The sequence below is a fragment of the Macrobrachium nipponense genome, chromosome 26 (assembly GCF_015104395.2).
Source record: "Macrobrachium nipponense isolate FS-2020 chromosome 26, ASM1510439v2, whole genome shotgun sequence".
Lineage (NCBI taxonomy): Eukaryota > Metazoa > Arthropoda > Malacostraca > Decapoda > Palaemonidae > Macrobrachium > Macrobrachium nipponense.
Window position 1 is genome coordinate 966,941 of NC_087215.1, and position 14,467 is coordinate 981,407.

The following is a 14,467-nucleotide window of genomic DNA, read 5'->3' on the forward strand; positions in this document are numbered from 1 at the left end:
AGGCAGCAATGACGCAGAGGAATTTGCCAGATTTGCCTAAGGTAAATTTTTTTTTTTAAGCTGAAGTCGATCCATAGAATAATATATTCATTTAAACACAATAAAATTTGTAAGACAAAATTCTCATAAGCATATGGAAATTACCGAATGATTTAAGGCAGCAATGGCGCAGAGGAATTTGCCAGATTTGCCTAAGGTAAATATTTTTTTTCTGCTGAAGTCGATGCATAAAATAATATATTCATTTAAACATAATAAAATTTGTAAGACAAAATTCTCATAAGCATATGGAAATTACCGAATGATTTAAGGCAGCAATTACGTCGAGGGAATTCGCCAACTTTGTTTTGGGTCCGTAACCCTTTCCCACAACAACTTTGTCTTCTACGTCGAAGTCTTCGTCAGTCTTTACTTCCGCAGTGCCCCGTGGACAGCTGTGTCACCGTCCAGGCCCGGGGTATGTAGTGGGCGTCGTCCCCCAAAAACCATTTCGTTGCTTACTGACTAACAGTTGCTTGTGGAAACTGAGACGAACTCTGCATCCAGCGAAACTTGAAACTTCAAGAGTGGAGGTTTTATCTTGAGGTGGTGGAATGACCCTTCTGTAAATCTTCCTCTATTTGTTTTGGGTTCTGTGAGCGTGTTGACATGATTTTGGGGGGTCCTCTGTGGCGAATAGTGAACTGTGAGTATCATGACTTTTGCCTTATTGTTAGCAGCAGGTTTGCACGATGTTACGGTGTCTAGTAACCCAATTCACATATGTGCAGATGGTCAGAAGGTTGCAATTTGCATGGAATTGGACGATTGTCAACATTTTCCCCCCTGTACTGGTCTGTCCCACTTGTCAAATTGACCAGTTCACGTAAATTCACAAATGTGCATACATCGTGAAAAGGCTGCTGTAGATTTGCACGAAAAGTTTAAATGTTTTTACCCCCTAAACTGACCTGTCATACTTGACAAACTGCCTAGCTGGTCAAAACCATTCCATTTCGTGTCCTTAAAACTGAACTATAAGCCAAGATAACTTGACAGTATCTTATCTGCCACTATGTACCGGTAATATCCTAGGCTTGCGAATATTTCATTCTGCAACATTCTAAAATACCAAAGCATAATAAGGCATTTACTGAGCAAACTGTTTTATACTCCACTCTTGCTCCAATACTTTGGTTGTGTTCTTCGAAGTGTTTACAAAATTGCCAACCGATTTTGAAAGTGGATTGTCGTGAAGTGTTGGTAAACAGGCGATATTCTAAATCTCTTGGCAATGTCATACGGAAATGCACTTTTACAAGTTCGTAGAATTTGCCCGTTAAATGTTACTGTGAATGCACATCTTGACCTACACTATATTTTTCAAGGTAATGAGTTAATAGCTTTGCCCAGACCATTACTAAACTAGACAAAATTAGTAGACTATTGTCTTGCAGTTAAAGTTATAGGATACCAGGACTCTGCTCTGGCCTAACCTGACCTGCGAGAAATAAGTTAATTCTGATACCACAATCTCGACGCAATTTATTTTTCCATTTGCATGTGGCACAGACTAGCCATATTCCCATCATTCTCTAGTATATTGTACTTAATTTAGTCTTATTTCAGCGTTACGTAGTCCCATATCTGGTGGCTGGGAAGGAGAGACGTACTTATGAATTAAAATGGTTCCCGAGTGTAATTATTCCCATTCCTGGTGGCTGGGAAGAGAGAGCTACTTAGGAATTTAAAACCGTTCCCGAGTGTAATTCATCCAGGAGTTTTGCGACAACTGGAACCACATATGATTTTAGGTTTTATGTTTATTGCACTTGGCTGTTTGCTGTGATAGAAAGCACGGCATAGTTGAACAGTTACTCTGATGGAATCGGAGAGTAAGTTTTTTAAAATGACAGTTGATAAGTCTGCCATAACAGTATATCTGAACGCCCACCCCCCCCCCCCGCCCCCCCCCCCCCCCGTTTTTGTTTAATTACTTCAGCTGGTTACTCTTTCGTTTTTCATATAGTCAAGGTTTGTATAGGCTTCTCCTTTAGTGTTAATTGAACTACTCATTAAATACCCACAAATGACGAGCGACTATGAAAATTATCATTGTATATCTCGCTGTCATTGCTGTAGCTGAACACAAGCGGTAATTGTAAATTACTTTCTGCTGCAGCATTTTTTCTAATTTTTGTTTGTACGAAGTCCTTACGTTAACCGTTAAAAAAAAGGTTATTTCAGGAGGGTATACAGAGAAAGGTAATTTAAAAGCAAACTTCCAGTTGGTTAGCTCAGATTAACACTTGACAGTTTACGGACTATTATTATTATTATTATTATTATTATTATTATTATTATTATTATTATTATTATTATTATTATTATTTTTTTTTCTTATCACAGTCCTCCAATTCGACTGGGTGGTATTTATAGTGTAGGGTTCCGGGTTGCATCCTGCCTCCTTAGGAGTCCGTCACTTTTCTTACTTTGTGCGCCGTTTCTAGGATCACACTCTTCTGCATGAGTCCTGGAGCTACTTCAGCATTATTATTATTATTATTATTATTTTTTTTTTTTTTTTTTTGCTCTATCACAGTCATCCAATTCGACTGGGTGGTATTTATAGTGTGGGGTTCCGGGTTGCATCCTGCCTCCTTAGGAGTCCATCACTCTCCTTACTATGTGTGCCGTTTCTAGGATCACACTCATCACTCTCCTTATTATGTGTGCCGTTTCTAGGATCACACTCTTCTGCATGAGTCCTGGAGCTACTTCAGCCTCTAGTTTTTCTAGATTCCTTTCCAGGGATCTTGGGATCGTGCCTAGTGCTCCTATGATTATGGGTACGATTTCCACTGGCATATCCCATATCCTCCTTATTTCTATTTTCAGATCTTGATACTTATCCATTTTTTCCCTCTCTTTCTCTTCAACTCTGGTGTCCCATGGTATTGCGACATCAATGAGTGATACTTTCTTCTTGACTTTGTCAATCAACGTCACGTCTGGTCTGTTTGCACGTATCACCCTATCCGTCCTGATACCATAGTCCCAGAGGATCTTTGCCTGATCGTTTTCTATCACTCCCTCAGGTTGGTGCTCGTACCACATATTACTGCAAGGTAGCTGATGTTTCTTGCACAGGCTCCAGTGGAGGGCTTTTGCCACTGAATCATGCCTCTTTTTGTACTGGTTCTGTGCAAGTGCCGGGCATTCGCTTGCTATGTGGTTTATGGTTTCATTTTTCGTATTGCACTTCCTACATATGGGAGAGATGTTATTTCCGTCTATCGTTCTTTGAACATTTCTGGTTCTTAGGGCCTGATCTTGTGCCGCTGTTATCATTCCTTCAGTTTCCTTCTTTAGCTCTCCCCTCTGTAGCCATTACCATGTGTCATCGCTGGCTAGTTCTTTAGTCTGTCTCATGTATTGTCCGTGCATTGGTTTGTGCCAGTCCTCTGTTCTGTCTGTCATTCTCCTGTCTCTGTATATTTCTGGGTCTTCGTCTACTTTTATTAGTCCTTCTTCCATGCACTCTTTAGCCACTCGTCTTCACTGGTTTTCAGATATTGCCCCAGTGCTCTGTTTTCGATGTTGACGCAGTCCTCTATACTTAGTAGTCCTCTCCCTCCTTTCTTTCGTGTTATGTATATTCTGTCCGTATTTGCTCTTGGGTGTAGTGCTTTGTGTATTGTCATATGTTTCCTGGTTTTCTGATCTATGCTGCGGAGTTCTGCCTTCGTCCATTCCACTATTCCTGCGCTGTATCTGATTACTGGCACTGCCATGTGTTTATGGCTTTTATCATATTTCCGGCGTTGAGTTTTGACTTGAGTATCGCCTTGAGTCTCTGCATATATTCTTTCCTGATCGTGTCCTTCATCTCTTGGTGTTTTATATCCCCTCCTTCCATTATTCCCAGGTATTTGTATCCTGTCTCATCTATGTGTTTGATGTTGCTCCCCTCTGGTAGCTTTATCCCTTCAGTTCTCGTTACTTTGCCCTTTTGTATGTTGACTAAGGCGCATTTTTCTATTCCAAACTCCATCCTGATGTCTCCAGATACAATCCTTACAGTCTGGATTAGGGTATCTATTTCCTTGATGCTCTTACCATACAGCTTGATGTCGTCCATGAACATCAGATGGTTGATTCTGTTGCCTCTTTTCTTGAGTTGGTACCCGGCATCCATCTTCTGTAGTACTTTTGTCATGGGAATCATGGCTACTACGAAGAGTAGTGGGGACAGGGAGTCGCCCTGGAAGATCCCTCTCCTGATATTAACCTCTGCTAGTCTTATTCCAGAGCTTGTAAGTATGTATTCCAGTTGCGCATTGTAATTTTGAGGAAGCTGATGGTGTTTTCCTCTCTGCCCCATATTTTTTTCAGGCATTCTATTAGCCATGTGTGTGGTATCGTGTCGAAGGCTTTCTTATAGTCTATCCATGCCATGCTTAGGTTGGTTTTCCTTCTCCTACTGTTCTTCATTACCATTTTGTCTATCAGGAGCTGGTCTTTTGTGCCCCTACACTTCCTTCTGCAGCCTTTCTGTTGGTGGGGGATGGTGTTTATCTCCTCTAGGTAGTTGTATAGCCTTTCACTGATGATACCTGTTAGTAACTTCCACATTATTGGTAGGCAGGTGATAGGCCTGTAGTTACTGGCTATATTTCCCTTACTCTTGTCTTTTTGTACTAAGGATGTTATTATTATATTATTATTATTTTATTATTATTATATTATTATTAGTTTATTATTAGTATTTATTATTATATTATTATTATTATTATTATTATTATTATTATTATTATTACTTATTATTATTATGACGACGACGAAATTGTATATGATGCTCTAAACTGTGTAACTAATGTTGAACAACATCATTTCAAACCACATAGAAAAATATAGAACTTTTGATTGACAGGCGAAGAAACCTCCATTAAATGAATGATTTCTATCTAGCTTGGATTTTTTTTTTTTTTTTTTTTTTTGCATGATGACCAGAGCTAAGAGTAAGGTAGAGCAAATAAAGACAGCCGTCATTTTCTTTCTAAGGTGTTGAATTAACCACCTGCCCTCTCCTCCTCCCCCCCTCCCCCCTCCCCTCCCCCCACCCCTCCCCCTCCCCCCTCCCTCCAACACGCACACTTTTCAGTAGTCCAGTGGTTCGCTCAGAGACCTCTCCAGCACCAGCAAGAAGTTACCAAGTTCGATTTTATTCTGTTTTTTAATATTGCTTCTGTTAATCTTAAGTAGCAGATCATGTACCTAGTAGTTAGTCGACAGTGGTGGCTTTTGCCCATAAGGATTTACAGGAAACCTGAGAGGGTGTATTCCTGAGGGTGTAGTTATACTCCCCTCTGGCGTCTGAAAATAGTTCTGCTATGATTGTTATATATAATCATATACTGTTCTTCATTCTCATCAGGAGTCGATCCTCCTTGTAAAGCGCTATTCTCTTATTTAACCTCACAAAATTAAATTTCTCTCTCTCCTCTCTCTCTCCCCCTCTCTCTCTCCCACACACACACACACACACACACATATATATATATATATATATATTATATATATATATATATATAGATATATATATATATATATATATATATAATTATATATATGTGTGTGTGTGTATTTATATATAATAATATATATATATATATATATATATATATATATATATATATATATATATATATATATAGGCGTAAATAGGTAGCTGTTAATTTCTAAACTTATTCCTTTAACTGCACCTCCGTTCATATTCTCTTTCTTCCATCTTTCTTTCCACCCTCTCCTAACAATTATCTCATAGTGCTTCAACTGCTTCAAGGTTTTCCTCCTGTTGCTCCTTTCAAACCTTTTACTGTCTGTTTCCGTTTCAGCGCTGAATGACCTCATAGGTCCCAGTTCTCTGAAGAGGCCTTCCAGCTATCATCAGCGACAACTCTAATAATGACTTCTTCTCTTTCCTCCCAGAGGTTCTACTCGTTTCTAATGACGAAGTATGTCCCTCGTCGAGGCGGCGGCGGCTCTCGACCGGCTGCTGCTGGGGCAAAGCGAAGGGGGCGCCACCCCCTCCTCAAATCTACCCCCTACGCGCCCCCTCCCGATACGTCCGATGATGGCAACCTCCTACCGATGCTCTTCCCGAATGCCAGTTCTTCCAGGGTGAGGAGCTGAAATTAATATTTTTTTTTTGCTTTCGTAGCCCTCTGGGGGTAGTGTCGTCAGTGCACCTCGTGCGGGGCTCTGTAGGCATTACTTAAGGTGCTTTGTTTCGTCCCTTCGGCCCCTAGCTGCAACCCCTTTCGTTTCTCTTACTGTACCTCCGTTCATATTCTCTTCTTCCATCCTCCTTGCCACCCTCTCCTAAGAATTGCCTCATCTTTATTTTCAGCGTTTGGGTGACCTCATAGGTCCCAGTGCTTGGCCTTCCGTGTAAGTTTTATATACTCATTCTTATTCCTGTTGCCTTTTTTTAGTAGATCAACTTTAACTTGCCAAAAGGATACTTGACTAATTTACAGTATAATTCGAAAGTTATTTGTGGTAATAACATCGTATTTAAGTTCCCCGGGAGTCGCTAACTGAAGCTAGTAACTTTTTTCCTGCTTTATATATGATAGGAAATTTAGGCCCTTAATTTCATGGCACTGTTCAAAATTTAGGAAAGTTAGGCCCTTATTTTTATGGCATTGTTCAAAATTTAGGAAAGTTAGGCCCTCTTTTTATGGCATTGTTCAAAATTTAGGAAAGTTAGGCCCTTATTTTTATGGCATTGTTAAAATGTAGGAAAGTTAGGCCCTTATTTTCATGGCCTTGTTCAAAATTTAGGAAATTTAGGCCATTATTTTCATGGCATTGTTCAAATTTAGGAAAGTTAGGCCCTTGTTTTCATGGCAATGGCACTGTTCAAAATTTAGGAAAGTTAGGCCCTTATTTTCATGACATTGTTAAAATTTAGACCCTTATTTTCATGGCATTGTTCAAAATTATGGATTTATTATGAGGTATTTGATAGGTTAAATAATTGGTGTATAAGTTGATTAATAAAGCCGAACCCCAGTAAGAGGGCCATACCACCATATCAACTTGCTAAATGATGATGATAAACAAATCCACTTTCCACCCCCAGGGAAGGCAATGTAGCACACCTACGGGAAGATCCTTCCCCCCGATGATCCTCCCCTGGGAGAACCTCGAAGAGGAACCTCGCGCGCCCTTCTACAGGCCGCTTTCTCCGCTGCCATCTCCAATCTCGATTCCTTCCCCGTCTCTTCCAGCTCTCCCCCCTCCTCCTCCTGCAGCTCCAACTCGCACACAGTACCCTCCCGACTGGATGGTAGCGCAGGACACGGCGTGGCCCTTCGAGGATGAGAACTCGCCCGAGCGCCAGGTCGAGGTCCTCGAAGTCCTCTCGCAGTCCGCGAAGACTGCAGACGACTTCCCGAAGAGGTCGTCCAAGAGTAGCAGGAGGAGGAGGAAGGGGAATCATCGCGCCTTCTCGGAGAGCGCTGCCAGTTGCACGCCCCTGGACGAGGACTTCGTGCCCTTGGACCCCGAAAAGTACAAGACTGAGCTGTGCCGGTCCTTCCAGGTTCATGGCAACTGCAGGTATGGTGTCAGGTGGGTAATGGGGGAGGCAGCACTCGCGTTCGAGTTTTGCTGATGATTTGAACTTTGGTGTGTGTGTGTGTGTGTGAGAGAAGAGAGAGAGAGAGAGAGAGAGAGAGAGAGAGAGAGAGAGAGAGAGAGAGAGAGAGAGAGAAGAGAGAGAGAAGTAAAAAAAAAAAGAGGGAAAACATGCCTCACCTTTATCTATGGTCAAAAACACTTGACCTTCAATATGGTGAAAGGTTGTAAACACTATAGGCATCTAGTCCTCAGGCTCGAAGCATAAGAGTATCTGGGGTACTTTGATGTTTCTATCCAAGAAAAATCTTAATGAATATTTGCTTTTCTCTCTTCATTCCACAATCACTTTGAATGCTAATTAGCATTCATCCCACTATTCATCACCTCAGTAAGACAATCAAAGCACTCTTCTTTAGAACTTTGTGCATTTCCTAAGAATGACTCTTGTTACCACAAGTAAACCAGGTGACTTGATTCCTCTCCTACGGCGAAAAAAATCTACTCTAGTTCTCACTTTTCATCTGACTATTTCGTATGCAGCACCAATGCTCATTATTCGTATATCCTCAGCCCTTTGTTAACCTGTACGAATCTCAATAATTCGTCTATCATGTGGGTCTTCCATTCCTAACTTGGGTACGTCGTGTTCAGCGCGGGGATAGTTGGAATGATATCCCCAAAATTTAAAATTTTTCAGACTCTTACATGCTAGTCCAATCATCTTGTACATTGGTCTTATTATATTTTCCAATCTCATATTTTTCCTTCAAGTATGCATTATGATTTCATCCATAGGGGAGGGGTAACGACAACTGTAGAAAAAGAGGAAACATTTTTGTACGTGTAGCCTATGTAAGTGTGTTGTGGTTGTGGATGTACAGTTGTCTTTTCCATGATTTGTATAACAATTTCAAGTGCCTTCCTGACATTTAACTGAATACACGGTTGTAACTGTTCAGCTGTTGATAATAGTTGCTATGTTTAAATTGCTTAGGAATCTTTGTGGCGATGAATTTTGAAATCTTAGTTCGAGGAGTTGCTCAGAAGAGAACTAAATGATCACTAGAAGTGTAAGGAATGTGCAGTAATACTCTTAGTTAAAGGTGTGGTTGTCATTACAGAACAATAAAATGGCGCTGAAACTGGTCAAGATGGGAATTTGTAATACAATTTGTTGTTGTTCTCCACGAGAGTAATGTATTTTTTTGCGTAAGTGACCAATGCACTTTTTGCGGAAATTTCTAAAAGTTTTTAATTCCAGTAAAATTCCATTGTTTTCTGAATGATAACTCACAAGCTTGGTTGATGACAGACAAGAGTATGAGACACTCCATGACCATCTGTTCACTTCATCAATTCTACTCCAGCTGTACTGCCATTTCCTTGGACTGTTATCTTTTAACAATTCATTTCAGGTACAGTTTCGTTCCTATAACCTGCTATGCCTCCCCTTTTGTGTCTCACGTAGGTGCAACTACGCCCATGGTCTTCAGGAGTTAAGGGGAGCCTCCCGCCACGGTAAATACAAGACGCGCAATTGCCAGTCCTACCACCAGACAGGTTACTGTCGGTATGGAGCCAGATGCTCCTTTATCCACGATCCTGAAGAAGGCATCTTGAAGTGTTCTATTGCTAACAAAGAGGTACTATTGTGTGGCAATTTGACATTTGTTCTCTTGATCCTTGTACTGTCCAAAAGTAGATCTGGAAGTTTGTACTCTAGTGACTTGTGGTTTGGGGCCAAACTCTTCAATGTTAAAATATGTTTTACGTTGCATTCTCATTCTCTGATGCAGAACATATGCAGAAATTTCAGACGTAAACTTTAAAAGTTACGCCATAATGCTGTCTTTTTGGGATTGGTGAGATCTTCATGGCAGCAGCGCACTTGGCTTGATTGCGAATTTGGACATTGCTACGATAGTCACTATTCCATATACACTTGTCCTCTAATCTATCAGTCTTAATTTTTTCCTGTAACCAATATTTTCCCAGACCTGTTAAGGCAGATTATATGAAATTTATTCAGGGTTTAAGGATTATAAGGAAAAACCTGTCATTCTGTCTTACCTACTATGACCATGCTATGTCTTCTAAGCACTCTGGGTATGTATGTCTGTATGTCTGTTTTTTGAGGTTGAATTTTATTCAAGTGCTTAACTTTGAACTATACAAGCTATAACTTCATAGTCAGCAAAACCAATGTGGAGAGTGAGGTTCAGGTTGTAGTACTTGAAGACCAAAGCTGAACAGGAATATGCTATTGCCTAGACCAGTGTTTCACAGATAAATCTTTTTTCTTTTCATGTTGTTACATTTACGATGGCAATCCGTAATCCTCTAGCTACGCTTGTTTACAATTTATGGTCTTCGTTCTTATCTAGTCTAAGTACTACTTTTGAACTGTGTTTTACCTAGCGCAAATAATCATAATCTTAATCCCACTGATCTTTTCCCCTCTGGCTGCTTGATGTCTATCTTTGTTCCACGATTCACCACTCATTTAGAAACACATCTTCTGGACTATCCATATGACAGTTCAGTTATGAATTGGTGGTCTGATTAAACCAGTATATAATAATGAATGTAACCTGCATTTTAAACGCTGCTTTCTTCATACTTGAGTATAATATATCTCCCAGAGTTTGAGGACATGTGTTACCAAGTTCTTTAAAGATAGAGATTTATTCTTATTTGACTTTGATTTAGTCTTGAAATTCCATTGGTGTTGATTGTGGAGATTTTAGTTTTTCATTCATTTCCAGTTTAAAGAAAAAGATAAAATCGCCAGCTAAAGTTACATGGCAGTTAATGACTGCACATTTGACAATAGTGCAGGAAGCAGTTGTACTTTAAGAAGAGAAGTTTAACCAACATTAATTTTCCTTGGTGACTGTATTTCTCTCTGAATGTTGACAGGTCTTGGCAGCACTGCATTACCACCCGTCCAGTGAAGAATTTCCTCATACTGCCAACATTACTTGGAGGTTCCTTGAAACATCTGGCAACACCATTCCTGAGATACATTTGATAAGCTCTACACCTTCCAAAGCATGCCAGTCAGTTCAGAATCCTCCTGACACAGTGGAAAAGCTATTGTATTCACCTAACTCACTCCAGGGCCAAATAAATTTTTTGATAAGCTCTGATGATGTCTATGATGACAACAGGTTCTTCACTTGCACCCTTCCAGTGTGTAATGAGGTGACTGCTTTGAATTCTGCCATCCTACTGGAGGAGAACCTCAGTCTTCTTCGATCTCTTCAGTCGGGTGAACAGCTGAACAACAACTCGGATTCTTTTACATCTAAAACAGAAGCCAAATCTTTTTTCTCTCCATTGAGTGCTACTGTTGTTGTAAATCAGATAAAACCAAGGAATAGTTCTGAATGCAGTCAAAGATTTCCACTGGAAAGTTCAGATATATCTCCCGTGAGTCTTTCTCCAATTGAAAAAGTAATAATAAAAGAACTAAGCTCAGAGAGTGAAGCACCTGACGAGGTCTCTGCAGCACCATCAGATTACCCTACTGAAGTTAATTGCCAAGAGATAAAAGATCTCGATGTTGTTCAGACCATCTTGCGAGAAGCTCCATTGTACTCTGCTACAGTTTGGAGTGATGGTACAGATAACTGGCTTGCAAACTCTGAAAATGCGAATGCTGGTGCTCATTCTGAACAATCTGGGAGTGCTACGATAGACATCCTTCAGACTAAAAAGAGTTTCTACAGTAAAGTAAAAGAATATAACACTGGAAAGCGAAGAATGAAAAATTTATTCCGAAGGAAGAGGAAAACTGGACGAAGGTTTGAGTCTGAGGACAGCGAAAATATGGAAATCCTTGATACTTGTCATGACGAAGCCCAAAATGATAATGTATTTTCTGGGGAGAGTGGAAATGACAGTGATGAATTGGAGGTTTCCACAGGTGCTGCAGGAGGAGATGGAAATGACTGGTCTGAGAAGAGTAGCCTTCACTTAGCGGACTTGCTGCGATCTCTGCGTCTGAGAGAAGGTAGCAACCACCTCTTGCCGTGGTCCAAACCTGGTCGAAGATGCTCTTCAGATGGGTCTTCTGCTGGGCCTCTGTCTGTGAATGACGCTCGCTCTTCTCCATCGTCCCCGGCGAGCCCTCGTCAGCACGACATGACGAAGTATAAGACAGAGTTGTGTCGGTCTTTTCAGTACAATGGATACTGCAGTTACGGGGATGCCTGCTTGTATGCCCACGGCCAGAATGACCTCAGGTCTTATCCAAAACACCCCATGTACCGCACAAAGCAGTGCTTCAGCTTCCATAACAAAGGCTTCTGTCTGTATGGAAGTCGCTGCCAGTTCTTGCACGACCTCGAGTGATCGTGGCAGAATCTTCGTCTCCACTTGATATTGAAGAGAGTGGATAAAACTTCTGGAGATCGTTGCTAAACTTTAATCTTAACCAGGACTTTTATTTGGATTAAGTATTTATATCATCCAAATTGAGGTCAGCCAAAAAAAAAATATTTATTTTTTAATGATGGAGGTAGACTGTGCCACCTACTGAAGTATCTTAGCATGCGGACTCCGGCAGATGGCATTGTCGATGGGAAGATGAGAAGAGGAGCCTATAATAATAAATATATATATATGATGAAAAGGAGAATAGGAATATGCCTTTCCTTTATATCGATAATTGTATATTTTAGTTACCTGACGTCTTGAGTTAGAAAGGTTATTTATTTATAATTTTTCTGTTCTGATGTTATACACTCCCAGTAGGTGTTAGATAATTTGTATTTATATGGTATTTAAATTTATTTCTATAACTTATTTAATAAATGAATTGCATGAGAGCCTATTTTTCCACAAGAAACCTGCATAACTATAATTTGATTATAAACAAATAAATCCAAAACTAATTACTGGAGGGTGTTTGTGGCTGAGCTTAGGCACATAGCTGAGCCCACTTCTTTTAGCTATAAGGCCTGTCCACATGGTCGAGCTTTGCTCGACGAACTCTGTTCTATGTGACGTCAGAAGGAAGCAGAGAAACGGCAGATAAGGCACTGACTTTAAATGCTTCCGACGTCACATCGAACAAAGTTCATGGGCAATGCTTGACCGTGTGGACGGACAGGTCATAAGCCGTACCTTTGTTACCCGTTCCTCAAATCAATCTTGCTGTTCAACCCCTCTACATATCACATCCTTGTAAAACTGCGGAGTTTTCTCCAAGTTTTACCCTTAGGCCCTTGTACTTGGTACCATAGTAGATTCACATCAACCATGCATGTGATGTCTAGGCCAGTCCTTTACGACACTGCTGATTGACTGTTGATAACCCAGTCACAGGGCTGGAAACACACTCAGAGTTCACATACACAGAATGTATGTTCCGCCTCTCCTGAGGGGTACTTTAGAAACTTATCCCTCAAGAGAGGTGGAACATACATCCTGCCCATGTAAACACACTCGAGAGACTGGGAGTCTCCAGCCCTGTGATTGGCTTATCAACGGCCAATCAGGAGCGTCGTAAGGGACGGACCTAGGCATCAGATGCACAGTTTATGTGAATCTGCTATACTCTCTCTTAGGTTTTATTCCTTTATCTTTGTCCCTCTTTTCTTCTAGAACTAATTGGTTGGAGTTCTCATAAATAAGATTCACAGAATCGTATTTAATCCAAAATCCATAACTAGGAAGTTTTGATGTTTTAAGTAACAGTGAAGGCTGTTGTCTCAGGGCTAAAAATGTTGGTGTTAAACCTCTCGATTACTTCTTAGTGAAGCTGTGGAGTTTAATCGCATTTCTAGCCGTAGATCCTTTTACTTCCGTAACTCATTATAGTGTTTGGCTTGACATCCTGACTTTCATATACTCGGATTGTCAATAGTAATGTTCTAACATTATATATCTAAAAGACTCTTATCTTGTGATCTACAATGATTTTAATGTATCTTCTTAGAAACAATTACCATCTCTATCATTATGCAAATATTGCCGCCAAAATTTCCTTCGTTCTAAAGTAGAATCTCTCGTAAAGTGCAAGTTGACCTAAATATTTGCTCTCTAAACCCGTAAGTACTATTTCGTATGTGTAACTTCTTCAGTTCTTTTCACATTACAGCAGATTACTAGGCCTACCTCTCTGTCTATTTTCACTTACCCAATATTTACCTCGATCCAACCATTTTATCTTAAAGGATTTATTAAGAGCACACTCTCTCGGGGAGCATGTATTTGCTTGCGTCGACAAACCCGCTTTTCAAAAACTATTCTCAAGATAATCTTGAATGATTAGATTAATTTTCGAGGCGAGGCCTAAGTGTTGAAGCTGAGAATATGTAGTAGGTCTGGAGATGGAAAGTGCACAAGCCACATGCTTGTTTAAGTCTGTAGCACAATGTTGAATGGGGGAAATCTATAAAAGGCTGACAAAGATATTCAGCACAAAATGCCATAAAAATACAGTTCTGTATTGCAAAAGCAAGATTGATGATGAAATAAAGGAATTCTGATGCTGTTGTTAAACGCAAGTACAATTGTTAAGTGGTTACAGTTAATTTTTAGGGTCCTGAAGTGAGGAGATAGAGAACTGTGAATGGTAGTTTCGTATAAGCCAAGATATTTAGTGTTGTGGTTATTAAAAAAAATAATTCAACACGGAGATTTTTACAAAATGGTTTGCAACTGTTGCAACTGAAGTTAATTTTGCTGAACTAAAAACGCACTGAATTGCTTTTAGTAATCTTGTTTATAATCATGTTTATTGGCTTTAAATGTTGCTTTTAGTATTTTAAGCAAAACCTAATGTTCCAATTGCGTGAACGTTTTGTATTTCAAGTTCTCTTGATTTCGT

General features: G+C 40.1%; 1 protein-coding gene across 1 annotated transcript; it reads left to right on the forward strand.

Moving 5' to 3' along the window:
• Positions 1–335: 335 nt before the first annotated feature.
• Positions 336–12,461, forward strand: LOC135199956 (uncharacterized). The gene is made up of 5 exons (XM_064228082.1): positions 336–457; positions 5,971–6,162; positions 7,130–7,608; positions 9,098–9,272; positions 10,549–12,461. The coding sequence occupies exons 2-5, from the start codon at positions 5,989–5,991 to the stop codon at positions 11,983–11,985; spliced, it is 2,265 nt and encodes a 754-aa protein (XP_064084152.1). The 5' UTR covers positions 336–457; positions 5,971–5,988; the 3' UTR covers positions 11,986–12,461.
• Positions 12,462–14,467: the final 2,006 nt, after the last annotated feature.

Excerpts from the sequence above, each read along its gene's own strand:
- LOC135199956 (XM_064228082.1), top strand. The coding sequence starts at position 5,989 with ATGACGAAGTATGTCCCTCGTCGAGGCGGCGGCGGCTCTCGACCGGCT. Across the intron at positions 6,163-7,129 it reads CGAATGCCAGTTCTTCCAGG|GGAAGGCAATGTAGCACACC; the intron begins GTGAGGAGCTGA and ends TTCCACCCCCAG. Across the intron at positions 7,609-9,097 it reads CAGGTTCATGGCAACTGCAG|GTGCAACTACGCCCATGGTC; the intron begins GTATGGTGTCAG and ends TGTCTCACGTAG.